General features: G+C 40.9%; 2 protein-coding genes and 1 long non-coding RNA gene across 6 annotated transcripts in view; all 3 read right to left on the bottom strand.

The window, feature by feature from the left end:
• Positions 1-272, bottom strand: part of col16a1 (collagen, type XVI, alpha 1) — a 142,609-nt gene extending 142,337 nt beyond the window's left edge. Inside the window, exon 1 of the mRNA XM_046057865.1 lies at positions 177-272. The gene's annotated coding sequence lies outside the window, so the exon portion shown is untranslated. The remainder of the gene's footprint in view (positions 1-176) is intronic.
• A 3,331-nt stretch (positions 273-3,603) lies between these two features.
• Positions 3,604-8,239, bottom strand: LOC123976072. 2 transcript variants are annotated; one of them, XR_006826245.1, is made up of 3 exons: positions 8,178-8,239; positions 5,865-5,972; positions 3,604-4,090 (listed from the first exon to the last, which is right to left on the bottom strand). It is a non-coding gene; the product is annotated as an uncharacterized LOC123976072 (long non-coding RNA). The 2 variants fall into 2 exon arrangements; XR_006826244.1 differs by lacking the exon at positions 8,178-8,239 and adding an exon at positions 7,574-7,643.
• A 2,207-nt stretch (positions 8,240-10,446) lies between these two features.
• adgrb2 (adhesion G protein-coupled receptor B2) overlaps positions 10,447-26,036 on the bottom strand; it is a 106,509-nt gene continuing 90,919 nt past the window's right edge. For all 3 annotated transcript variants that reach the window (XM_046057869.1, XM_046057870.1, XM_046057871.1), the window contains 2 exons: positions 16,148-16,201; positions 10,447-13,614 (listed from right to left, as the gene is read on the bottom strand). In XM_046057869.1, the coding sequence (XP_045913825.1) occupies positions 13,438-13,614; positions 16,148-16,201 (231 nt within the window). In that variant the 3' untranslated portion in view covers positions 10,447-13,437. The remainder of the gene's footprint in view (positions 13,615-16,147; positions 16,202-26,036) is intronic.

Raw genomic sequence — 26,036 nt, 5'->3', positions numbered from 1 at the left:
TGCTTTTATTAAGGTGATTGCATTTAATTATGGTCTGACCTCAGTAACTTCAAGTATGCTACTGGATTTATGCTGTTGTTGGGACCTCACATTATGAGAAACAAAGTGGCATGCATGTAAAACCAAAAGCCTAAACAAAGGGACAGTGCAAAAATCCCTCTGGTTCGTTAACTCACCCCTGATTGTGAGATAAAGTTGAATCCAAATCCTGGATTCCTACTGGACGCACCCGCTCGGGACCGCAGGAACCCCCGGTGGCGCGACATGAAGTCACCTGTTTCTCCTCCAATTTTCACAGGAAGTACCTGTTTCAATGAAATTAACTTTAATTTCCCTTGCTGAAGGTGTTAACTAGCTGGGTTTACAATTAAAGCCTTTAGGTGTAAACCATCCCTCATCAAAACGGAGGCTAAAGGTCCGTTTCCTTATCAAATCAATGTGGGTATGGTGCATTGTTTACATTTAAAAAAGGTCCAGTTGGCATTTACAAAGGTGAAAACACAAAAGATCCAGAAATTGTAAACAAAAGCCATGGAGATATAAATGTAGTTTGTAGCCCAGGCTTAATTATGAGAAACACTATTTCGCTGTCTGACCAAGTCACTAAGGGTTAACTTTTATTTTTCTCATCATCTTTGATGGACTTAAGTTATAAGTTAGCAAATGGGTGAACTGTAGGATGCAGTGAGCTGACCAATCAGCTGCCAGCTATGCTCCGTTACAGTTACGCCTCTAGTTTCGCGTCTCTGCACGTTCTTTTGGCGCCTGCACCTGAGCGTAGGAGGCTGCGTTATCCACTTGGTAAGACGAGAAACGACATGGAGTGAATTAAACAAATTCTGTGATTATTATCGCTTATACTGACTATATCCTGTTGTAATATAGAGAGTAAAAGAGAGCTGTGCCTGAATCCACTGTTGTCATGGAGCTAAAGGCAGTGAATTCCGCTAAAATGGTGAGGTGTTTACCTGGCGCTAGGCCTTTGAGTTCGCTAGCTTCCACGTTAACAGGCCCCAGGCTTTTGAGGCCCATTTGTATTTAACCTAGCTTGCTGAGTTTACTGTGAGTTCGCTAGCATTGTTAAAAATTGTGGATTTAACTGTGTTTACTGGAAGTTAAAGAGGTAAATTTTTAGTGCATTCTTTCCACTGTTACCGGTGCAGAGGGGGATAAATGAGCACGCTAACGACTTAATGCCTCTAATTTGAAGTAATACAATTTGATCAATGTTTACATGCAATGCCTGCAGTTTATTTATGACACTGCTAATGTTACTTAGGGTTCATAAAACTTGAATTAGTGTTTATATAAAGGATGTAATTTTTGATGTACATGTACTTTTGATACTTGAGAAATTCATACTTTTGATACATAAGAAGAAACAAGAAGCTGTTGTACAACGAGAGAGTGATTTTGATATTGCATTATAGGTGTACTGAAATATTTCACTTTATTTTATAGTAGCCTGTAGCAGTCCATTTATTCACTGAATGGTAATTGAGAGAAATTGTTGACCTTGTTTATAGGTCAGGTTTTGGTAAAGAGTTGGAAGCATCGTGCATCGTTTTTGTGACTCTGACTTTAGACGGATTGCCAGGATCTTCCTCATCTTTATGGTGGTAGGACAAACACTAACACAAACTTAAAAGGGCCCCAACGGTGAAAAATGAACTCTTATCAATAAAGGCAAGTGGAACCAAGGACGAACTGAGCTCAATGAAGCTGTGCGCACTTTATTATTTTAGTTTGTAATTTTTCATAACTGTTTTTTTTGTAAGTACCAGCCCTGTGTATTTAATACACTTAATGCAAACTGTCATTCTGGTGTGGTATTCTTTTTATTGACATTCAATTCTCAGGCTCTTAACAATTTAGTGTCTTCTGATTCTGGTCCACATTAATGATAACCTCTAAGACTACTTTAGACTACTACACCTATGTACATTATTACTACCTCGTGATAAGGGTTACATGTTGGATTATTGGTCATAAACAAACAACAAACCCCTCCAAATTTCTACTTGGATAACTTACTGATATATCTTACTACTTGTTGGTCTGAAACACAAATCAGCAGACTCCAGAGGGCTGCACATATGATTTAGACAGTGAGTATAATAATATGATTTAATGATGCAGGCATTTCGAGGAAGACGCTCTGCCATCAGACGGTCTTGTCACAGCTTATAACACGACTTGTTTACATTTGCCAAATGAAGTGGACCAGTGAAGTAAGTGGGCCACAATTGCAAACATGCAAAAATCACAAAGTTGGCCCATGCAAATAGGCTAAAAAAAGGTGATGTTTACGTAATCCATATGTATATTCTGGAATGAATGAATGAATGAATGAATTCATCCATGATTCATAAAAAAAAATAAGTATACCACACACACTCATTAAACTCTCCAGGGTTTGGTTCAACTGGATTAAACAAGGCTGGTGTGGACCCACCCTGAGAGGACTGTGTCTGGGCAGAGATAGGTTTCTAACTGTGTCATTGTAACTTTAGGTTCATTGTTGTGATTTTTGCTTTGCCTGGGGTAAATAACAGCCTGCTGCAATTTCGCTGCCAGCTCCTGTGTGATAAAGTGGCAATTATTTTGTCTTACCGCAGTAATTAGGATGTTGTGTATATTTGCTTGTGTAAGTTCCTGCCACTGTGTGTGGAGCCAAAAACTATGCGTTGTCAAGACCAAGGTCCAGTACCACAGCTGCCGAATGCAAGTTCGCTGCCGGGTCCTGCGTGATAAAGTAGTAGTTACATTGTATTTAGCTGCTATATTCCTGCATTGGTGCTCTGCATTTATTAATTGTTATTAATAACTTCAGCAAATTTGCTCAAATATATTCGATGTTTACTAATTCCCAAATCTACCCCTCCCAGATTCCACCTCTGTGTTTAGAAAAAGCTGCATTGTATTACTTAATTATGGTCCATTCCAAACCTGCAAACTGATTAATGAAACTACTTGAACTGATGAATGATACAAAATATGTTCTGAGTAATTCAGCTGTGACGTTTGGTAATTTTCAGTACACGGCACTGAGAGTGTCTGTGCAAGGAACGCTTCCTTCCTCTTCTTTTCAGCACAATTATTTTAACTTCAATGGGCTGTGTTTTTCTTAACTCTTTAAAGATTAATGAGGTCCTTGGAACACATTTCTTATAGTGAGGGAGCAGAATCTAATAAGAACAGAAAGTGTGCATTAATCACAACATTAATCACTTCTGTACAAATGAGTGTCAGTACAGGTGCTGTGTTTTGCATTTGCTGAAGTTACCACATCACCCTGAGTTACAGAAGTTGGATAATTATGCAGGGAAATTTGTTTTCGCTTTTCATGTTCATTTTCTTAACATTTAATGGAACTGCTAGTGAATTAGCAGTGACTCATCTGTTATGCTTAAGGGATGAGAAAAGAGGTGTGTATTTTAAGTCTTAATGGCTTGGTTGAACATGGAAATGTTCTCCAATGAGGCAAATGTCAGTTGCAATGTTTGAACGTCTGTGTTTGTAACTTTACACTTACAGAAAGACTGTAAGTGAAACACTGTTATCTTAAGAAGTTTCCTATCTTTCTTTTTTTATCTATCAATGTCATTAAAGGCATGTGTCCGATTATAGCATTATTACATAGCAATGCAAGTGTAAATGCCCTGTTCATAACATACAGTGTGTTTTTTATTTACACATAATGTCAATGGATATTATTAACTGGTTTTATACAGTGAGACACAGTAAAGAGTGTGACACAGTAAATCAAATAAGGACATCCATCACACACACACAGACATGTTTTATGAATCAGTCTATACTATACATAGACTATACGCAGAGCAAAGATGTGTGCAAATCAAAACCAATTTTGCCAGTATGGATGGTTCACTGAGAGGGATTGCAGATAGGGAGGCAGGGAAGGAGATGGAGGAATCTATTCCTGTATTGCTGTGGGTCTGCTTGACTTGGCACAGAGAGGCTCTTTGAGTGGGATCAAATAATATTTCCTCTCCCTTAGGGGTGAGACGGGGTCCCTGAACGCATGCTGCTTTTATCTCAGGCCACTCTTCAAGGCGTCGAGCCTTATCTAAGAGAATAGAGGGATGAAAAGAAAGTGAAGTGTGATTGAGCCATCCAATCTATGTTGTCTGTATGTTGGTGATAGTATTTATGTGGTATATTTGCGTCCCCGTTGCTTTGTTTGAAGGTTAGGAAGAGCGCTGTGACAAAAATCATTAAAATAATTTAACTTTGCTATGCAATACAGACATTTTGTTTTTGATTATTTGAGGCCTTGACAGGGTACCCCCAAGTTAAATTTAAGACTTTTTAAGACCTTTTTAATACCACCTAGGATGAAATTTAATGCCAACTACACTGCCATATAATGGAAAGTTTTTTTCAATTTGTAATAATACTCACATTCATATTTAATACACAATAGCTTTTTGGGGTGTGTTTGTACTCTGATAACATAAAATGAATACAATATTTATTGCACTCAGAATTCATATGTTGTGAAACCAAAAATACAAAATAAATAGTGCAGTATGAGTTGCTACAATTAGTTACATGTCAGTCAGCACAAATTGTAACTTTTGACAGAGACAGTCTGTTTCCCCTTGGCTCCAGCGTCTTTTACGCTAGGCTACGATAAACATGTCCTGACTACAGCTCTGTTCTTAGCACACAGATATGAGACTGACGTCCATCTTTTCATCTCGCTCTCGGAAAGAATGTTAATAACTAAAATGTCGAACTACTACTCCATTAAGAAAGCCTTCTTGACTCTCAATCCAGTTGAAATGGATGTCAGGATACCCAGCGAGCAGTGCATCAACCTCAAACACACACGCACACTCGCACACACAGCTGAAAAAATGACTAAAGTGCATGTGGGAGGCATGGATGTGGTTGCCCTCATTTGGACTTCTCACTGCTGACCGCTATTGGACATTTGGAGTTCGAGAGGCCGGCTAGGCTGTCTCATTACCCAGGAACCCGATATGTGTGGGGGCACATCACGACTCCTCACCTCCCTGTCCCAGTCAGCGTATCTACTACACCCTATCCTCTGAAAAACAGGCTGGAGGTGTTAAGCTGCCTGCACAGCCTCATCCTGTGTTCTTTTCTTGGTTTTCTCGCCATACTAGAGGATATGAGAATGCTAAGCAACTGTTAAACACCTAGCAAGTCTCAGGCGTTGCTTTTCTCAGCATGTAGAGAGGCTGTGGTAGATTGCATTAGCCTAAGCTTACCTCTAAATTGTGCCAGTGCTTTCGAGAAGCCCTTGGCAGTGTGGAGAGGCAATTCATTCTGACTAAATGTAGGTTGCCATGATATGTGAAGAGTGCTTTGTGGAGAGAGCTTGGTGGAGCCAAAGGAAGCCTCAATGAGTCCTTTACCTCAGCTCTGAATAAATCACCCTCAAAGTGTCAAAGACCACTCGTGTTTTATCCCTGTCTGTATGATGGGGACTTGGACACTCAATGGATCAGCAGGGCCAGAATTTGGATGAGGGACAGTGAGGGCATTTCATATGGACAGCCATCTTACGCCATTGTGGAAAGGCAGTCTCAAAAGAGCAGTCTGGCTGTGCCATCAGCACCAAAGAACTGGGCCAAAACTGAAACGTTGGCATCGCAAGGCATTCAGGGATCTGATCCATAACAACACAGATGAGAATAAGCTGTTTAGACAAACATCAGAAAAAGAGATGTCTATGGCATTGTGCAAAAGGCTTGCTAACGCCTTTAACGTGGTTTAGAACTTTCAGAGGACTCAGTTTACATTGTGATCTACTTTGCATTACATCCTCAAGACAAACTTCACAGAACCATTCTCCAGCGTCTAATCTATACTTTTATCAGTGCTCCTGTCCACCACGGCCTTGTCCGCTGCATCCCCTCTTCTAATCGGCCAGTCTGCTCCATTCTCAGTGTCCTCTCTGAGCAGCATGGCACCAGAGCCTGTGGGACAGAACCATCTGTCAGCCAGAGAGGAGGGACAGCTAGACATGCCACAACCATTAGAGAAATGGATTTCTGCTGTTCCCTGTCTCAGGACTAAAACTTCATCCTCGCATGCCCTGCGCACTTTCACTTTATTGCAGTGTCAAAGTGAGACATGTCACTCAACTCACAGGTGGTTGCACATTCCCAAGGTACCTCACACTGTCACTTTGCCCAAATTCCTCAACGTTCCAAGGGTGGTTTTTGTTTTTCCTCCCACTAGTATTTGTTTTGCTTGTTTTTTGACTTTGCTTGTCAATCTTATTCCTTCTCACTTTCCATCTCCCCTTGCTCTCACTTTTTCACAACTTTAGTGTATAAATTGTTGTATTTAAAATAAACTATGTATTCCCTACTGAGAGTTGATTTTACAAGTCTTCTTCCAACAGAAACTGTTAGTTAAGCTATGCCTTGTTTAATAAAGCTTTTACATTTTGTTTAAGGTGCCCTCTTTTATAGTAGAAAAGCAAAGGTTGTTAACATTCATGCTTTGTGTGAATCCTTGATGCCAAACAAACATGTTAAATGCATTTTTATGAGGACCTAATATCTGAAATTGTGCATTGCTTAAATCAAAGTTTGCTAACTATCACTATCTACTTTGCTGCCTAATGTTTGCCGCATGGTTCAGATCTTTGCACATTTCTGCCACCAACTTTACTTATACCTAAAAATAGCTACAGATATTGCCAATAACGTTATGATCCTTTATGTAATCTGTGGCATTGACTGTGTTAAGAGACTTTGTTCCCTGACTTTGGTCTTTAAGGCAGCGCCTCCCCCAAGGCAACATCAGTACCCTGATAAAATGACACCATGCCGAGAGAGAAGGGCTGTCTTGAGGACAAACTTGTGGACAAATCTCCTTTCCCTTACTGTTGTTCCATAGCTTGCAAGCTTTATGGTGAGGTATGAAATGGGCGAGTATATTTAAAACACTTGTAGCTAGGTAATTGGGCAAACACAACAACTGAATGTGAATATGAAGCGAACACATAAAGCAGAAGGATCTCCAGAAGGGGCCGATCAGACCGACATATACCGTTAGATAACAAGGGTGGCTGCGTTACCACAAGGATGTGTGTTGCTAAAGCTACAGTGCAGGACTTTTACATATAAATAAACATCTGTTACATTCAAACCCTTGCCAAACGAGTTCACACAATGCTGATTAAGCTGATCCCCGCCAGGTAAATCTTTCTGTATTTCGCTGTATACCAAACTTTTTAAATATGGTATCTGTGGCGACATTCCAACTGCAAATACGAGAGCCCTCCCCTTCTTTTGGACCACCATGGGACTTTACTTCAGGAAAAAATAATGTTAGTCAATGGCAGAAGACAACAAATTATTTGATCCCGTTTGAATTGTGCCCTGAATTACACATATGATGATGGTCAATCTAAAATACATATTTGAAAGTCAAGAAAGTATTGTAAAACTGTTGCAGTATAAGACTGTAATAATAAATAATTACAAAGACCATAAACCCAGAAGTGTATGTGAAGTTGTAACTTTTTCTCTCAATGCTTAAATCAAGCTAAAATCAAAGAACTTACATGAGAAGATGATGTAATAATAAAAAAACCAAGAGTGGCTGGATTAAACACATCCGATGAGATGATGGGCGGTTTGTTCATTAGGGCGATGCACCACCAAACTGGGAAAGGCAGGGGATTTTTCTCACTGCGCTGCAATGCAATCTATATGGTTTCTGGGAGGGCTTGCACTTCCGTGTTTACGTCATGCTCTCAGCAGCAGAGCTACGGTTCTGCCACCCGAAAACAACTCAGTGGTCTACCAGTGTGTTGCACGTGCTACTATCAACTGCTGTTTCAACAAAACGTACGTTCAGGCGGAAAATTTAGTGACTTAACCAGTGGTGAGTAAGATATATTACAAATAATACAATTTGTTAAGCTATGAGGAGAGGAAAAGTCCACTAGCCGCTAGGCTAATTTATGTAGTGCAATGCCATTGAAGCCAATAGCTGTGAATAGAAAACAAAACAAAAAAAACACATCTTGATAGCTGTTATAAAGCCGGATTTTATGTTAATGTTAAATGTGATTGTTATTAAGCCATTTTCATGGGTGGAAGTGGAGTCAATTTAAAATTTTAATTAAAAACCTTAATTAATTTAAAAACCTTTACAGCACTTACCAGTAACAATTATTTTATGTTGTTTCTTTTATGCCATAAACCACAGAAGAAAGAAGAGGATGATGTGGCCATCACTTGCATCTTTGTCAGAGGAGGATAAAAAGAAGTAGAAGAAGAGAGCAACACAGAAAATAAACCAAAAACAATAGAATTAATTACTTTTATATTTCCCCACATGCCTTCTTGTTTACCAGCCTGTTCTCATGCTCAGGCGTCACATATACACGCTTTGGAAAAAACGTGGCTATTGTACGCAAAACAGCGTGTGTATGATACGCCCCCAGGTTCGTATATATCAGATCGCATCCAGGCCGCGTAAATACAGAGTAAAAATGGGAGAACAGCACATAGCTCACTCTTAATATGTGACTAAAGAGCATGGGATAACAGTGGATACTTCTAATACAGCCCACATCCCTAATATTACTGTGTAACTAGAGGATAACAGGTGGAGAACATTCAAGATGTTTTTACAACTATCTGCAGACCTTATTAGTCTTGTGTAATGTGTGTAAGAATGAAAACAAATTCTAGGCTCCTCTGTACCACATTAAACATTTAAGATTAGCTATGTTTGATACACCTTCATATACAGTATATGTGACATTATTACATTACTGTATTACTTGAGACAGGTAAGCTTGTTTTCTACTCCAGCCTGTCCCTCAGCTGCAGTGCAGAATGAACTGTAAATAGTTTTATTCATTGCACATTATCAGCCCCGTTGCCACTGCACTTTATTCTGGATTTGCTGTACCTAAATAAAATGTATGTAACAGAATCAGATGATTGTGAGAGTAAACTTTTTTTCATTAATGCTAAAGTAGTTGCCTTTACATCCAAAGGTCTTTGAGGGTGAACTGATAAATGGATTGAATGTTCATTCATTGTAGACTTCGACAATGAACTTGAGGATGTAACTGCCGGTAATCCAACCTTGTATGTGACATAATATTTTATTGATAATTCTAGTGTTTTTTATTTACTTGGCCTCTGTGGGACAGTCCTGTCCATGCTTGTTTGTTTAGAGGGTGACATCACAGTGCTGGCGATCCTTTTGTGCATGATCCCTGGGAATAGCAAAACATCATGGAAATAACTGCTTCTTTCAGGAGATGCTGGCAAAACACATGCAGATTAAAAAGAATTTTGTGGATTAGCTGTTTGACTGTGCATGAAGAGTCTAGTGCTTCATGTTCCTGCTGTGTCACTATTGAAAACCCACAGCGGAAGTATTTGAGCTTTTGTTTGACTCAGCTATATTAAACTTTCAGGACTTGCTGTTCTGAGCACTAAAACATGTTGTTCTCCCAGTGCTGTCAGGAACACGCAAGAGCGTGTGCTGTCTTCATTGTAAATATCAAGCAAAAGGCAGCGCTGACAAGAAGTTCCTCGTGGACACGGCCTCGTCAAGTTGAAATTTGTTATCTATTCCTCCAACTCATGTCTGTCCACTCTTCACTTTGTCTCCGAGTATTATTTGTCAGCAGGGTCTCTTCTCAGGTCACCAGTGACAGACCAGTACCACAACTTAATTACCCACAAACCTCTGGGAAAAAGAACCAGAAGGCACTCTAATCACTGCCTCCACTGCCAGAGGTAATGTGAAAACCCCCTCCTTGCTGTTACTCTGTCACCATGCATCTGATCCTTGGGGCTGGCGTCTCTATTTTCTTCCTCCTCTGACCTCTCTCTCTCATCCCTCACACTCCCTTGAGAAAGTTCCAGTTGGTGGCCTTTCTCCAGGGCGAGTGATGGCAGCTCCATGGACAGACTCATCCACACTTAATTACCCACAAGCTCCTTGGAGGGCAAATGTAGAGAGACTGAGGCATGCGCACTGGATCATCCCCTTATGTTCCTTCATTCCAGCCTGTCCACTGTGACTATTTTCACCATGTTACATAACAAAAGCATTTCTGGGAAAGTCCACTTTGGAAGGGGATCGTTATTAGCATAAATATTGCTCAAAGTTTATACATTTTTAATGAAATAATCACTTTGAGTTGACATTTCCGCCTTTGGTTATTCCAATGCAACATAACTTCAAACCCACAGAGCTGTTCCTCTTACATTTTCAGACAGACCAACAGGGCCTCCGATTGGTCACAGTTAAGCTTCAATGCTTCTGGGTAACAGAGTCTGTCATGCTGAACACCCAGAGTGATATCATGAAAACATGGGATTGCAAGTACACTGCAAATTAAGAAAGAGCCGAGTTGTCCACAGATGCCCTTGAAGCAACGCGTATACACACGAGACACTGACATCAATTTGAAAATTTATTTTCATATAAAAAGACACTATGAAAACATTAGAGGACTACTTTTTACAATTGTATGTATAAAAATAACAAAAATGAGGGAGAAAAGGAAAGGAAAGGGAGAGTTTTCATAGTAATAAATCAACTGGAGTGTTGGATGGTTGTAGCAGTCGGTTAACACCTAAGCAACGAAAGCTGAAGAGTGAAGGTGAGCGTAGTAGGTTCTGACGTCGATGTCCGCTTGGGGCAAAGTTGCAAATTGGCCCCGTGTTTCATATTTATTTATGGGCTGTTGAGTTTGGCAGGCTTTCAACACACAAAGAAAATAGACAAGATACTAACACACTCTGACCACGATCTCCATGTGTTAGCGTTCACATCATACCAGGGTTTATCATTGTGAAGAAAACTGTGAAATTGCAAGATGACCCTTATTTGTGGTTGCACATTCAAATGATCAGTCAAACACCTCAATCTTAATCAGTCAAGCAGCATCTCACTTACCGTTCTTGGAGCTGAAAACCTTAAAGTTCCAATGTTCATTGAGGGGAAACCTGACATAATGTTCATGTGCTGTGAGAAAAACGTGGAGAAGCTCACTAACAGAAGAGGAAAGTAAGAAAAGCCCATACTTTCCTCCTTTCCTTTTACTTCTTAATCTTTCATAAAATCCCATTTATAACATACCATGGGAACACAGTTTGTAGAGAATTCATCTAGAACTTAGATCTGGATCCTGAGCCTCACAGAAGGTCAGGTGAATGTGACCTTAGCTCAGCATCCTGGGGGCCGAACCTACCTCGGTCCTCCGAGAGGGAGCGGGCTGTAGGTTTGCCTATCAGCTGATTAGCTTAAAAGGTTAGAAGGGCCGCACTCTTGTCTCACCATCTGCGCTGTGCTGCACTACTACCACATTAGGGATCTTTAAACAGATGGTTTGAGGGCTGCATTGGAAAATGTCAGGACAAATCGCCATCCCCGGATAATTACTGTTATGAGCACTCCCCCCTTCTTAATCTGCATCTCTGCCTGCCTCGCGCTTTCTCACTATATAGATTTGGATCTTTTTCCTTGGCTACCTCCTTCTCTGGCACTTTTTCTCCCTAAATTCTCCAGACTGTAAAATTAATGGGACCTGCTTTTTAACATAGACTGAAAAGTTATTGAGCCTACTGAATTCATCCGACACTCTGACACTTTCTCTCTGCCGGTGTGTGGAGGACCGATGTGCTTATGTAGCAATGGCAGGAAACCGGTTGTCCTCTTGTAGCTACTGATGTGCGGATGTAGAATATTAAACAGGAAGACTTCTCCACTGGCTTTTTTTTTTTTTGCCCTCTTTAGTCTGCCACCTTGTAGCCTTATAACCTCTGTGACTCCCCCTTCTGTCTTTGTATTTCACTCTCATTCTCTGCAGCTGCTGTGCTCACAAGCGCAGGGATACAATCGCACTGACAGGTCTCCATGTGAATGAGGAATTATACATCTGGCTTCACTGCAAACATTAAGATTTCATGCCTCCCTGTTGCACGACGCTGGGTGGGCAGAATGAGCAACAGAGAAGGGGAAACGGGAAGTAGGTGGTAGAGGAAAGCAAAGGAAGGCGTGTTTCTCTTTAAATCTGATTGGATTCTTGTGACAGAATGAACAAAATGTGGCTCGTGTGGTGTCACATGTTAAAAATTCCTCAGGTTACGTGAAGCTAACAATATTTCCTCAGTAACTAGGGAAGACTGAGGTAGCCGCTAAACCGATCGATGCTTCACTCTAAGCAGCCTAAGCATACGTTTTGGTACCGTTTTTCTGGCATTACAGTGATTGGTGATGGCTGAAATGGATTCAGATGTTGCACGGTTTAAAGGCTTTTATCTCCAAGCAGTAGGTGGGGAAAAAACAGCGGGAATCTGTATGACGTTCACTATCCTTCTTTTCCCTCATGGGTGGGTAACACGCACTTACCTCAGAAAGCAAGCTCACGTTTATGTGCTGTGTGTGTCCTAAATCCTTGTTTTTTTTTAAGAGTTCCACATGGGTTCATTCTCGCAGGAAATGAAAAAAAGAAAAAAAACAAGAAAAAAGCCAGCACAAGCACAAACCAGTCTGAAAATAAATCAATTCTTCTTGAACAGTTAGACCATAGAACACAACTCAGTTATTTGTTTCAATCGTATTATTTTTTCATTAAAAGTTTCAAAGCATAGGGGAGGACATTTTTGTAACTAAAGCATAGAAAATACACAAAACAGGGGAATACAATGTTGACACAGAGGATGTGAGAAGAATGGATGGATGGGATTGTTGAACTGGAACCTGAAAAAAAAGCAGGGTGGATGGCACATATCAATGAGCAGCTCTTTGCCCATTCCCCTGTGCCCTATCCATCCAAAATGACAAAAAGAAACAAATGAAAATAAAAAAAGGAAAGACTTGAGAGATAGAATGCTTTCGTCATCCATTAGAAGGGAAGAGGAAATAAATGAAAGCAGGGTGCCTAGGGGGGCTACCAGTGTGAGAAACCTCAGTGAGATTTTTTCCCCCTTGCTATAAAAAGAACTGAACGGTGCAGAAATATTCTTCTTTTTCTTTTTTCCCCCCCAAATCATCAAACAATTGAAAGAGATTTTCTTTTTTCTCCAGAATAAAATCAAGACATTTTTCTCAGAAATAAGTTTTTCATAGTTTTTTTTTAAAGTTCATTTAAAAATCTCCGTCAGTCACAGACGTGTCAAGCCCCTGTTCTTTCTTTTCATTAGTCTTTGCGAAAATATAGAGTAGAACAGTCTTCTTTCCATGTCTGTCCACTGCAGCAGTAAACAAATACAGTATGGGATCCAGCAGAGCACATTGCAGGAGACGGGGGAGCGGTGTGTGTGAGATCTTTGCGAAAAATCATTTACGTTATGTATAGCTTTTCAGAAGTTCAGTATCTCTGTGTGCATCTGTATTTCGGCATGAGTTTGAGTGTGTCCAAGTGAGTGCATGTACGTCTGTGCGTCTTCACACTTCAGTCTGGAAGTCTCCCTCGGAGGAGTCAGGCGTGTTGGCGGAGGACGAGTCCCAGTTTTTATTGTGCAGCTCCATCCGGTCCTTCTGCTCCCCAGGCACGATGGACAGCTCGGGGGTCATGGTCTTGAAGCTGTCCCAGGAGCTCTGGTCCTCTGGGGTTGACTTGTCCTGATGGAGAAAGAGGACAAGGAAAAGGGCCACGTAAGGAAAAATAAGCTGCAAATGAAGGCGCCATGTGGACGTAAAAAAAAAAATAGATACAAAATCTAAGTTAAAGGGAATTCACACAATCAGGGTCTTATTCTGATGGGTTTGGACACCATTTTTATCTGTACTTATAACAGTGGTGACATCGCAAAAGTGTTGTCTGACAGGGCAAGAAACACAAGCAGTTAACTTAGTCAAATCTATTTGGTAAGTCTAAGGGCCATACTAGTTTTAGAATTTTAAAAGAGTACTCCACTGACTGAACTTTTTTGTTCTACACATTCTTTTGAACTTGTTCAAACCTGGCGCCTACATTACCCACAATGCAACTTGACCACTGACAGTTCAGTCAGAGATTTGTGTGTGTTATGCTAGTGGTGACTAATGTAGCCTCGAGCCTTTAGCCTCAACCAGAGATAAGGAATAAGGCTACAGAGGTTGGGTATTTTCTCCTCACCTCCAGATTTGTTTATTTTATTAGTAGTCTTCTGCCCCAGCTGACACTGATTTAAGTGACATCACAGGCACTTTACCAGATTTTGCACAGCTCCCTCCGGAGCCACAAAATGCTTTACAAATACAGTACTACTCCCCAAGACCTGTAAACAGAGTTTAGTGTGTAAAATTGTTGTTCCCTTTAAATAGTTCCAACTGGTATTATGATTACATAGTGTATCTTCTTAAATAAAACAGCTTTCAGTCACATTATAAACAAAAACCTTTGGCAACCTGGGAGCCAGAGAACTGAGGGGCCCACAGTTCATGCTTGCCCTGCGGTGGGTTAATATGTCCCTGACCTACTTTACTTACCATAGCTGTGCACAGTTTTCCTGTGCAGTGATGGATTATTACAGACATTTTGGGTGCACTCACATTCGGTTTATCTCCAAATAAAGTGGATTACATAGTCTCACCAAACTGTTTGCTTGTTTCCAAAATGTCTGATCATCTGAATGCACAAGTTTCTTGCCAAGTCAAACAAAATTTCAGCAATTAAATTTGGTGAATACAGTGTTGTCATAACAATAGACATTATGACCAACACTATGAAACAAGACCCAAGTGGTAACAAACTGGAACTGTCCTTTAAATAAAGTAACCCGAAATCACTGCCATGGCGAGTGGCACAGATTTGGAGATGGATACATTTAAATATGCGCTAAAGCTAAAGTTGATCTTTTGTCTCTAACCAAATATCAACATAGAGATGCCACTCAATGCCATTTATTAGAAGTTATTTAACCTGACAAATACTAGAAAGTAGGACCACACATACCTGTAGTTCAAGGCACCTTTTCATCTTTCTATCATAAAAAACAACAATTCTTTTATGTACAGAAAAAAATATATACCTGTCCTCCTTTATCTCCCATCTGTCCCAATAAGTAACTTTTTTTAAGGTCGACTGATAAAAGCAGGGCACCTTCTAGGCGTGGGTCTAGAAGGTGGTCGCCGCGTTCGGCAGATGTGCCCACCACGCATGTAAAATGCATGTTGGGGGATTAGCTCTAAACGGAATTAGAGGTAGCATTATGCATCAGATGAGGGCCATTATTCAAATCGGACTCATTATGCGGCAGAGATAATGATTTCACAGAGACGAACTGGGAAAGACATGAGGGATCGCTAGCCCTGATGACTCGTGGTGGAGCAAAAGATACAAAAATAAATAGATAAATAACAAAACCAGGACAGACTACTTGTGGCGCTTTTTGCAGACATGATGTACCCTGCTGCAGCAGATATTCAAACAGCATATAGCAAGATGAGTGCTCTGAAAAGTGTATCTGCGAGTAAATTCAGGGACAATACCAAACGTGTGAGATATTTACACCTATGTGCCTGTTTGTACATATGTAAGCCATCAGAGAGAGCAGTACTGTATCTGCTCTTCAACTCTGTCTCCCAGCAGCTCAGCTCTCTCCTTCAGCTTCTTTCATTTAGTTTTCTCTGTCTTCGTTTGCCACAATCCCACTTTCCCTTCATTGAAGCAACTCTATGTCTATCTCTTGATCAGAGAAACACACACGCATGCACGCACGCATGCACGCACACACGCACGCACGCATGCACGCACACACGCACGCACACAGACACAAACTCATTGATCTGCAGTGGCACAGCACTCCCTTCCCCCCTTGCAGTGTGATGATGGTAGCCGGAGCGCTAGGGGGCAATATCTGCCTGATTATCATTCTCCCTGCGTCACAGCCTGACAGTTGGTAAAATGAATACAAAAGGCATAATCTGGGAGCCAATTTGCATGCTAAATGCTGGCGAAGGAACATTTTGTAATGCAGGAGTGTGGGTAATGCTGCAGTTAAGCCCAACTTTATCCCTGGGAGACTAGGCTAACGCGATTGTGCTGCTACTGCGTGTCTATCCATTCCCTTTCGCCATCTCTGCCTGCCTCCATTCCCTCTTTGCCCCAAAGCACCATCTCATCCCTCTCTTTCTCCCTCTCTCCCTCTCTGCCAGAAACCCCTCTACTTACACTCAACGAGTTCTTTTCACCTCCGGCAGACGAAATGCTCCATCGCTTTCCCCTCTGTGGTGATGAAATGGGAGGCAGAAGACAAGGAAGGGGTGACGAGGAGAGAGAGAGAGAGAAGAAAAGAAAGAGAGAGAAGAAAGGGGAGGGAGAGAAGGGTGGGGGATCACAGTCACTGACAACTCTGCCCTGAAACAATAGCAATGTTTCCACACCTTCAGCAGGTGAACAGGCAGTTGTTGCTTTGTGCTTACACCTTACCCTTTCTCTCTCTCTCTTTCTCCATCTCTCAACCCCCCCCCAACCCACCAGCGCTCTCATGAGAAAATAGAACACGTGTAAACACTCACACCATGCACACATGAACAGAAACAGTGCAAACAATGGTCGAATACGCACTGTCAGCATGGGTATACACACATAATTGAACTGCGCCGGAACAGGCAGTGTTTTTAACATCCTGACCTGTCCGAGCTTAGAGGAAAACTGATGAAGCAAGGACGGAGTGGCTGAAGGTTTCTACATGCTACGTACCACTAATAGCAACTACAACTACTATAAAAGGGATAAAAGAAGTGACGGTATGTGGGGGCGTAAAGTCATCTGGTTTTAAAAGCAGCAGCAGTGAATCTGCTGTGTAGTGCTAGAGGCTTTTGAAGCTCATGTATTCTAAATAATGTTGAAAGAGGATAACTAATCTGGTTATTGCTATCTACACTATCTGCATTATTGATTTGATACTGTATGTGTGAACACAACACATAAAATAGCTAAAGCTGGGCTATAAAGTGGACATTGCTGACTCTGTATGTTCTGCCTCTGGCTTAGACACATAAACCTTACTTCCCCTGCTGTAACTCTGCAGTGTTATCTACCTTTTTTTTTTTAAATGTTCCTGTCTTTCTTTTTAAAGCAAGGTGTCTCAAATGATTTGTTCGTTCTAAATCCCAGTCTGTGCCCAAGTCTTGGCCCGAAATTGATTCTCTACAGTGGCTGTAACGACTTGGCTAATAACAACTGGAGATTCTTTTTTTTTTTGGGAGAGGGCTAGAAGGATTTCAGGTTATTGTCCAAAAAGGTTTACGCCACACACAATTGTCAAGATTACGTCCTTCCTTAATTTTTCTTTCTGTGAAAAGCAGCAGACAAAATAACACAACATTCTTTCTAGGAGAGCTGTTTGTGTAAGTGGGAGTGTGTGTGTGTGTGTAGCAAAAGACTACTGCTGTTGGTATGTAAGATTTTAGATTTACCCCTTCTGAGATTAAAAACATTTCTGGGGCTCAGCACATTGCCTCAGGGTGTCTTGATTTACTGCCACAATGTGATGTGCTGCATTAGCTAGCTTAGCCTACATGTTGGAATTTTTTAATAGATACTATTTTATTTTTTTATAGAAACTTTAAATTAGCCTATTCCTATTCAACAGTTTCTTCAACAGATACTTGAAGGTGTCATATTGTGGCATCAGTGGTGGAATGTAAGTGCAGTACTTGAGTTTACAAGTACATTTACTCGAGTACTGTACTAAAAATTACAAATTTAAGGGACTTTAAGGGAGTATTGAGTACTTTTTACTGCACTACTATCTGACAGTTTTAGTTTCTAGTTACTTTGCACATTAAGATTTTACATACAAAACCAAGCTCAGTTTATAAAATATGATGCATTGTATAGATATAACTACTGAATTCAATTCATTTTTTTATTCATATAGAGCCAATTCATAAAAGAAATGATCTTATTGCACTTTTCACATAGAACTAGACCATACTCTTTGTAATATTATTTAAAGAGACCCAACAATTCCCATCACAAGCAAGCACCAGTATATTAAGTAGTTGGCTCCACCAACTAAAACAAAACAATGCTACCAATGCATTAATGAATCACTAACAGTAATCAAATGATAATATGCACTATTATTATATTACTTACAAGGGTTATTTTTGCATTTTGGACACTTTTACTACTGCTTATAATAGAATATTTCAATGTAGAACTTGTAATGGGGTATTAGTAGAACCCAGTATTGCCAATTCTACTCAAGTGAAGAATTTGAAAACTTTCACAACCACTGAGCCGTATTGACAAAATAATGTATGATGGTATCTTGAAAAAACTAATCTAGTTCATCTATCAATTCTTTCTTTCTCTCTGCTTACCCCTTTTTCTCTACTTCAATTTGCTTCCGTCTGTCATGTCCAAACATATGCAGCATTTGTAAAAAGAACTTTCTTTAAATAAAAATATACCAAGTTTGGGCAATAGGATGAACATTAGCCATCTGCGATAGGCTGGATTTATGACTCGCATACTTTTTTTCTGGTCACTTTCAATTACCATAATGAGTGCCTTTATATTTCTGCCTCATCAGCATTCAAAGCATCAGATGTGATTTAATAATTAACCTCTAAAAGCACAGTTTGTGCAACATCAGTGTAATGGTACTGGAAATAAGGGTTTTCATTCACTGACTCATAGTAGAACAACGTCAACCATTTCACCTACAGTGTGCCTTTAAAAAGATGCATCATGGGGGTACAGTAAAATACTTTCCATAATACTTCTGCAGAGCACAACATGGGAAATGTAGCTAATGTGGCAGTGAGCGCCCCAAGACACCCAAATCCATTGTGTATCACTGGTTAAAGGGGTGTCGGTCACCAATCAGAAATGGTTGCCTACTTGCCCAATGCCAGAGGTTTCAGATAAGCTACATGATTCCCTGAGAGAAAATGCTACAAGCTGCAAGCACAACAAAGTTAGGTGAAAAAAACAACAAGTTGTAGGGATAGAACATACTAGAAACAGATGCTACTGCACAAACGTCTAAGCCCATTTTGGTAAGATTCCGCTACAGTGTTGGTGTATGATTCCCACTCTCTGCCACTCAGTGCCCCTCATTTGGACCATGGAATGGAAATTCTGTACGGATGTGGGTGAGCAATGTAGCAGGCTGTCTTTGGGAGATGATGGGGGAGGACAGGTGGTTGTGGGTAAGTGGGTTAACTTTACCTTTGTTGACTTGGATGCCCATGGTTCTGCTGACTGTCTGGCTACATTCAAACTGGGACATGACAACAAGCATGCAACACAAGGCCCAGTAAGCCAACAAAGGACATAAAACAAGAAACAAAACAAAACAAACAAACAAACAAAAACATAACAAAAATCAATAAAATGTGGCAGTAAGGCAAAGAAACGACATACCAAGTGTGAGGCTCAGATGAAACAAAATTAAATCACATTTATACATGAAGAAAATGAAAGTAACATCAAGAGTGGACTGAGTGGATACCAGAACATGACTGTAGTGTTACAGCTGTCAGTGAGCTTTAGGTCATTGAACCAGAACTGGACTATTTCAAGGTGTCCACATGTGTTTATTTCATTATATAATCCAGATAATGATAAAATCCACGTGCCCTATTCAGCACTGACATTAATTTATTAGGGGGCACAAAAATAGACTAACTGGGCATAGCAGTCTTTAGCACCATTTACCCCTTAGCTGGGAAGAAATCTGTGTCACAAGTAATAAGGCCCTTCAAAGGAGCCAAATCTGGAAAATGTAGGGCAAATAAATTCCATTAGTGCAACACATTGCAAACAAATGAGCAATCAACCACACAGGCTCGGTTCCCTGCTGTCAGAGCCTGTGCTATGCAGCGCAATGTAATCTAAGGCCAGTGCTCCTACAGTGGAAGCAGTTCCAGCCAGTGATTCGGCTCCTTTCACCTACCTTTAATTGGCCCAAGGACACTAAATGAGCTAAATTAGTATTGTGCCTCTTGGTGCACGAAGCCAGTGTTGGGCTTGTTCCGCCTGGGCTAACTGTCCCCTCATTAGGAGCCACTGATAGAGCCAGTGTGCTAAAGCTGCACTCTGCCAAGCCCTCAGTTTTCATGGGCAATTTGCGTGGAAGGATGAAAAACAGATGATGAGTTTATACTCGGCACGGAGAAGGGGGCAAGGAAATAATTAAAAACAAGCTAATGAGAGGAATTAATTATTCAATTAATTCCTCAAACGTGCCACCGAGGGCTGAGTTTAGAGGGAGAAATGGGAAAATGAGGGAGACAGCAAGAGAGAAAATGTCAAGCCGTGAGGTTGAATTGAGGGGAGAATGAGATATGAAGAGGAAGAAGAGGGGAGGACTTGCTTTATTGCTGGAATGTGAAATTGAAGCCCCTTAGCTTAAAACCAGCAAATTGACTATCAAGACCTACGGGGTTTGCAAGTGCAGGCAAATTGCCCGCACTGAATCAACAAAAATGGGGTCTTTGTCATTTAAAATTATACGTCTTCATTTTACATTTGACATCCTCAAAGCATACACGTTACCTTGGCAAAATTCCCCTAAAGTGGCCTAAAACATTGCTGGAATATCAATAACAGCCACTAATGTTAACTGTGCATGCATGCCGACAGCACCCCAGGTTCCACCTCTCTTTTATGGGGCAGGATAATGGAAGAACCCTCCTGAACTAAAATATATTTCCATATGTAGCCTAAACATCCAGGATTTCATAATATAATTCAAACACACGTGTACAGCCATTTAGATTGAATTGCAAATACCTCTTTCATAATTGAAAACCCTGTTTGCTGTCCCTGCTCTGATCTAGCATGAGTGAAATTAAAACAAAGTAGAGTGCTTGTTTCCTTTGTCTTTTTCTCCATCCCACTGCGTTCAGCACAACTCCTCACTGTCTATCTGGAGAGGGAAGCCAAGCACGCTTCATTTAATCAAGAACACAGCAGACGACGGGACGGAAATATATCCCATTTGAGAGCTAAAAAATGCATCAGCCAGGCCATTACGCAGTGCGAACTCTCTCTCTCTCTCTCACACACACATACACCGTACTTCCCACACAGAGGCACGACACTGCATCACTGCGCACTACATGCAAATTTGTGTTATGACCTTCTGAACCCTGTGGAGAGGATAGGCTAACTCTCCACAGTGACGGGAGCCAAGACGCTATTCTAAATCTAAACATTAGCGCAGATGATGATGCTAATACATACTGTGTTACATACACGCTGCATCCACTCTGTCTTTCGCTAACCCCACTGACTCCATTTGTATGCCACCATTATCCTGTCCTGTCCATTACGGGAGATACACTGGAAAATGGACTGCATTGCCCTGCTAGCCATACGGCCCCTGTCAGAGCATCCACTGTACTTAAAACAGAGTAGGATTTGAATTTGTTTTCATCATTAGCATTAATGTGAAGCCCACTTTCAAGCCACTTCAACTGAGTACAATAAGAGTGTTACCACCGCAACAGATATTATTCTCTTACAGGGGCAGGCAACTGTGTATCTGTACAAAAACACTTGATTCAAGTTAAGTAGCTGCTGTTGTGATGTCAATCAAGCAACATAAAAGCTAACAATCTACAGTCAGCCAACATAAGCTCACAGTGACCTCTGTAACTTTTGTAGCCAGGTTTCAGAATGTAACATGCTACTGTATTAAAAATGCACCCAGACGTCTGAAACCAGCAGAAGAAATATATGTTTGTGTCACAGCTTGCAACTGACCTTTGTTAGCCATAGTTTACCAGTAAGCCATTTTTCCCAAGTAGATTTTAAAGGCCATGCATATGATTTTCAAAGATATCAACAGAATATGTAACAGTGATTACATGTATATTTATTTTCAGACTACAGGAGTAGCTCTGCTAGCCTCAGCAGCCTAATAGAAAAGACAGACAAGGTGATTTTCACCATTGAGGTTAATGGGGAGTCTTGTGATATAGTGTCTGCCTCCCCCTTCTTTACGCCCACGTCTTTCCCCTTTGTTTCTGTCTATTAAGCGTAGCACCGAGTCATTGCTTAACAGCATCTAGCTATCAGTGTAGGGAAATAAAGGGATAACCAGTTACTGGACAAATAGAGTGTGAGTAGGTGGTATGGAGAGACAAGGAAAGACAAGGGAAGTAGAAAAAAATGATGTGGATTCTATCTGTGATGGCACAAGTAATGCTCAAGACCACTTTAAGCCCAATGTACTTACACAAAAAACTGGATAAGATAGTAGAAACAAATATGCCTGTCATTGTGTGGGTGACATTTTCTGATATCCACTCATGTCCTCATCACAGCCAACACAGAGATCCTACCTTTTTAGAGAAGTAAAATAGATCAGGTCTCTTCTGACACCATAAGCCTTTGCGATAGTTCCTACAATCTCTCATCAGCACCCATACAAAGTGCATTGTGTTTGGCCTTTTTGTTGTTTGTTTTTTTTTTAGAGCCAATGAGCTAGTTTATGGACAGAATGTCGTGGTTTATGAGGTGATTATAAATCTGTTTGGATGGGTCATTGTTTTTATGAACTGATTTACCACTTGGTTATGGTGTTTAGGTCATAAGGTTTAACTCCGGCAGTGAAATGGGCACAGTGACTGTATAGAGTGTCACACCACACACAGTGGTGCTATGGTAATGAAAACACAACCCCAAAACAACAATAAAAAAGTCCTTCTATGTTTTTGTCTTATCGTGGAAGATAAATCCAGTCCTGCATCAGACCACCTTACAAATCCATCTCTCTGGTTATACCTACTCCAGATTGTTTGTTTCAATATGAATTTGTATAGGACTTGATGGAGGACAGGGAATTGGCACTCACTATATGAATGTAGAAGCACATGGGGTATGAGCTGTTACACACTGTTACACCACCACACCACTAGGGGGCCATCTACTATTTAAGCCCATCAAATACAGTCACTTCACTATGAGACAGCGCTGAAGTAGTAGATGAGCAGCTACATGGAGTAAGATTATAGTTTGACACTGTCTGTATGACTGGAACTACAAATAATTATGGTCTTGAAATAGCAGGCTTTGTTTCATGCACACATACAGTATGAAGTACCATACTCGAAATTGCCTGTTCGCTAAACCCCGCCCCCCTTAGTTACTGTTGCTAAGCCTGTCAAGCTTTCTGTTGTTGCATGGCATGTATGGTGTTTGCCATGATCTGGTGGCAGATTTGGCATCAAAATTGTTACTCATTTTTGATCTCAGACAGAGGTAGACAAAAGCAGGTTTCTTATTTTCGGCTGGTGACCGTTAATTTTGCTGTCACTGGCAGATTTTATCAGCTGTAACTAGCTAATTTCTTAAGCTAGAGTTAACTTTAGCTACGTGAGTTGGTTGAAAACAATGTTTCTGGCAAGCTTTTTCATGTTTTCAGCTGACTTATTTTAAAATGGACATCTTTATAGAAGAGTCTTAAATATGCACTATATGGCTACACATATTATATGATGCTAAAAGATCAAGCTAAAGCTGCATGTCCCAGGCAAAAAGTCAGCATCCTCAGTATTTATGTAATCTATTAATTAGTCTAGTACTGTATTATAAGAATAATAAGGCGAAATGTAAGAAAAGACTGTTATTTTGTTCCATTATAACTTTTGGCTGCACAGCTTACATACTTGCCTTTCACTTTAAGTGTTACACAAGTAATGGATGAAGACTGACAGATGTGTTTGTCAAACTTAACTCAAACTTAACTTATGCGCTACCGTTAATGTCATAGTAAGAAATTTAGCCGTATGTGCTATAAACTCCCTTTTTAGTTCATTCCTTACACTTTTGCTCTTGCGTTTTTAGTTTCGGAAAGGCTAGGAAAAAAAGACATGCCCTTCAAACTCTTTAAATATTGAGTGTCGTTTTTAGTACAGCCACCTGCACAGTGCTTCAACATGTGGAGCAATCTGAAGCTCGACAGGCCTGCCATGCCTAGTTATTGTTGTAAAGTTATGACCGGACTGGGGAGAGGTTAAGCGAATCGTCAGTTACATATGAAATATACATTTTTAAAGCCCAGAAACATACAGTACGCACAGTGGCAAACTATGTGATACATACAGTGACATGTAGCGCATCAACTCATCAACCTTAAGTAGAGTGAGTTAGAGGGGCTCTATTGCGGGATGTTTATGCAGGGTTTAGCATGTCTTACGTTGACTTTCTTTGTAAACGAGTGACGCTCTGCGCACTAGTGATGGCTCCGTGTTGTGCCTTGGTGGTGGGGGAGGGGGGACCTGTGGTGGACGAACACCGGCCGCGGTGATTAGAAGGGGTTACAGGTTCTTTAGGGTCAGGGTTAAAATACCGTTTAGGCACTTTAAAGAAGAGAGGGGCCTGCAAAAGTCAAGGGGGTCAATGAGTTTTTGAGGCATCATTGCTTGAGGTAAATGACTCATTGTTAGGTAGGTATGGGGGACTGGCTAGCCTCCCTTTTCATTCAAAGGTGAGACGCAATAGTGCGAGTTCTAAAGTCAACTGGCCATATGAATATCTAATGCAGAGTATCAACTTTTACAGGACAGAAATGTAATTATATATGATATTAAATCACAGCACTCACATAACATATGTTAAAATCGCTATCTGTGTTTTTCATATGGCACAGAAACGAGGTCAGTCAAGTTGTTATGAAACAATTATATCCTTACTCATCCTGTAGTTGTCTCCTAAACACAGTTAATGTGCTTCAAACAGGTGCAGTGCAACCCACTGATCTCAAATGTAAAACAGATACAGACATGACACAGACATGGAGGAACACAAACACATACACACTTATGCCTACAACCACACACACAGAGGCCTGCAGCAACACACGGCACTCTAATATGCGTAGTGTACAGACACACACCCACCCACCCAAACACACACACACACACACACACACTCTTCTCATCTCCATAATTATTGTATAGTCAGCATGTCCGTGTCTGGGGGTGACTCTCAAAGTGAGATGTTGACAACAGCAGAGCTGAACTCAAGCTGGGTCCTGTCAAAGGCCTGACACTGATAGCATTATCCGTGTAATTATTCACAGTTAAGTGAACTGCCTACTTACTTTTAACATAATGGATCTGGATGAGTAAGCCACATCTATGCTGCACTTTCATTTCATAACTTATATGACGTCACTAATCCCGAGGAAATATGCATTCCATTTTGTCTTAATTTGTTTAAATACAGCCTATCTATTATTTGGGGCCAGGCTTTCATTTCTTTTACATTTAATCTTAAAGCACACCTGAGCTTCCTCTGAGGCATGTTAGCATGCTGCAGCGCAACTGTTGAGAACCGCAGACTTCTAATATATGGCTCATGCAAGTAGCCATTTTTCTTCTCTCCCATAAAATATTGACTTGGCATTAATTAATGGGGAGTCGGCCAAAGCTTCTGAAAATCTTGATCAAGACATTGAGTAAATGAGGAGTGAAAGAAAAGGCCCGCTGGTCTGGCATTGGGAAATGGCAGTGTGTTTGTGTGAGTGTATGTGTGTGTACAGTATGCGTGTGGCTACATGGCACAGGGAATATGAGAGATGTCAGCCTGGCCCTCTGTTCATCTACTAGTGGTGTAAATTAGATGTGAACCAGCATGCCGTCTTCGCCAGGGGAAAGTACACCTATCAAGGTTGGCTAACTCATCACGGCTCTACGCACTGAAGCTCCGCAGATGAGGGGAGTGCGGGCATGCACGCGTGTGTTTAATTCTTAATGAAACTGGCCCTCTGAAGGTCAGCGCAGAGCAAGCAGGGACTCTTTCGTCTGCTGCTAATGGTGTATTAATGATTAAAGAAGTCTCATGCTCACAGGAGCCCACCCAAGCACCCTGCTGACACGCACACCCACCTAACCACCCACATAGACACACGAAGAAACACCGTCACATACAATTCACAGACAATGAATCCAATTAAACAGACACATAAACCAGTGTGACACAGGCATAGACAAAGCACTTTTAGTGTATAGGCATGTGTTGTTGTTTTTTTTGCATTGCATTATGGTCAGGTGAGGTGATTTGGTGAGCGTGAGAAGAAATATTTTCACAG

Source organism: Micropterus dolomieu, linkage group LG09 (assembly GCF_021292245.1).
Source record: "Micropterus dolomieu isolate WLL.071019.BEF.003 ecotype Adirondacks linkage group LG09, ASM2129224v1, whole genome shotgun sequence".
Taxonomy (NCBI): Eukaryota; Metazoa; Chordata; class Actinopteri; order Centrarchiformes; family Centrarchidae; genus Micropterus; species Micropterus dolomieu.
The sequence above is the reverse complement of the archived record's forward strand: the minus strand, read 5'-3'. Positions and strand labels throughout refer to the sequence as shown.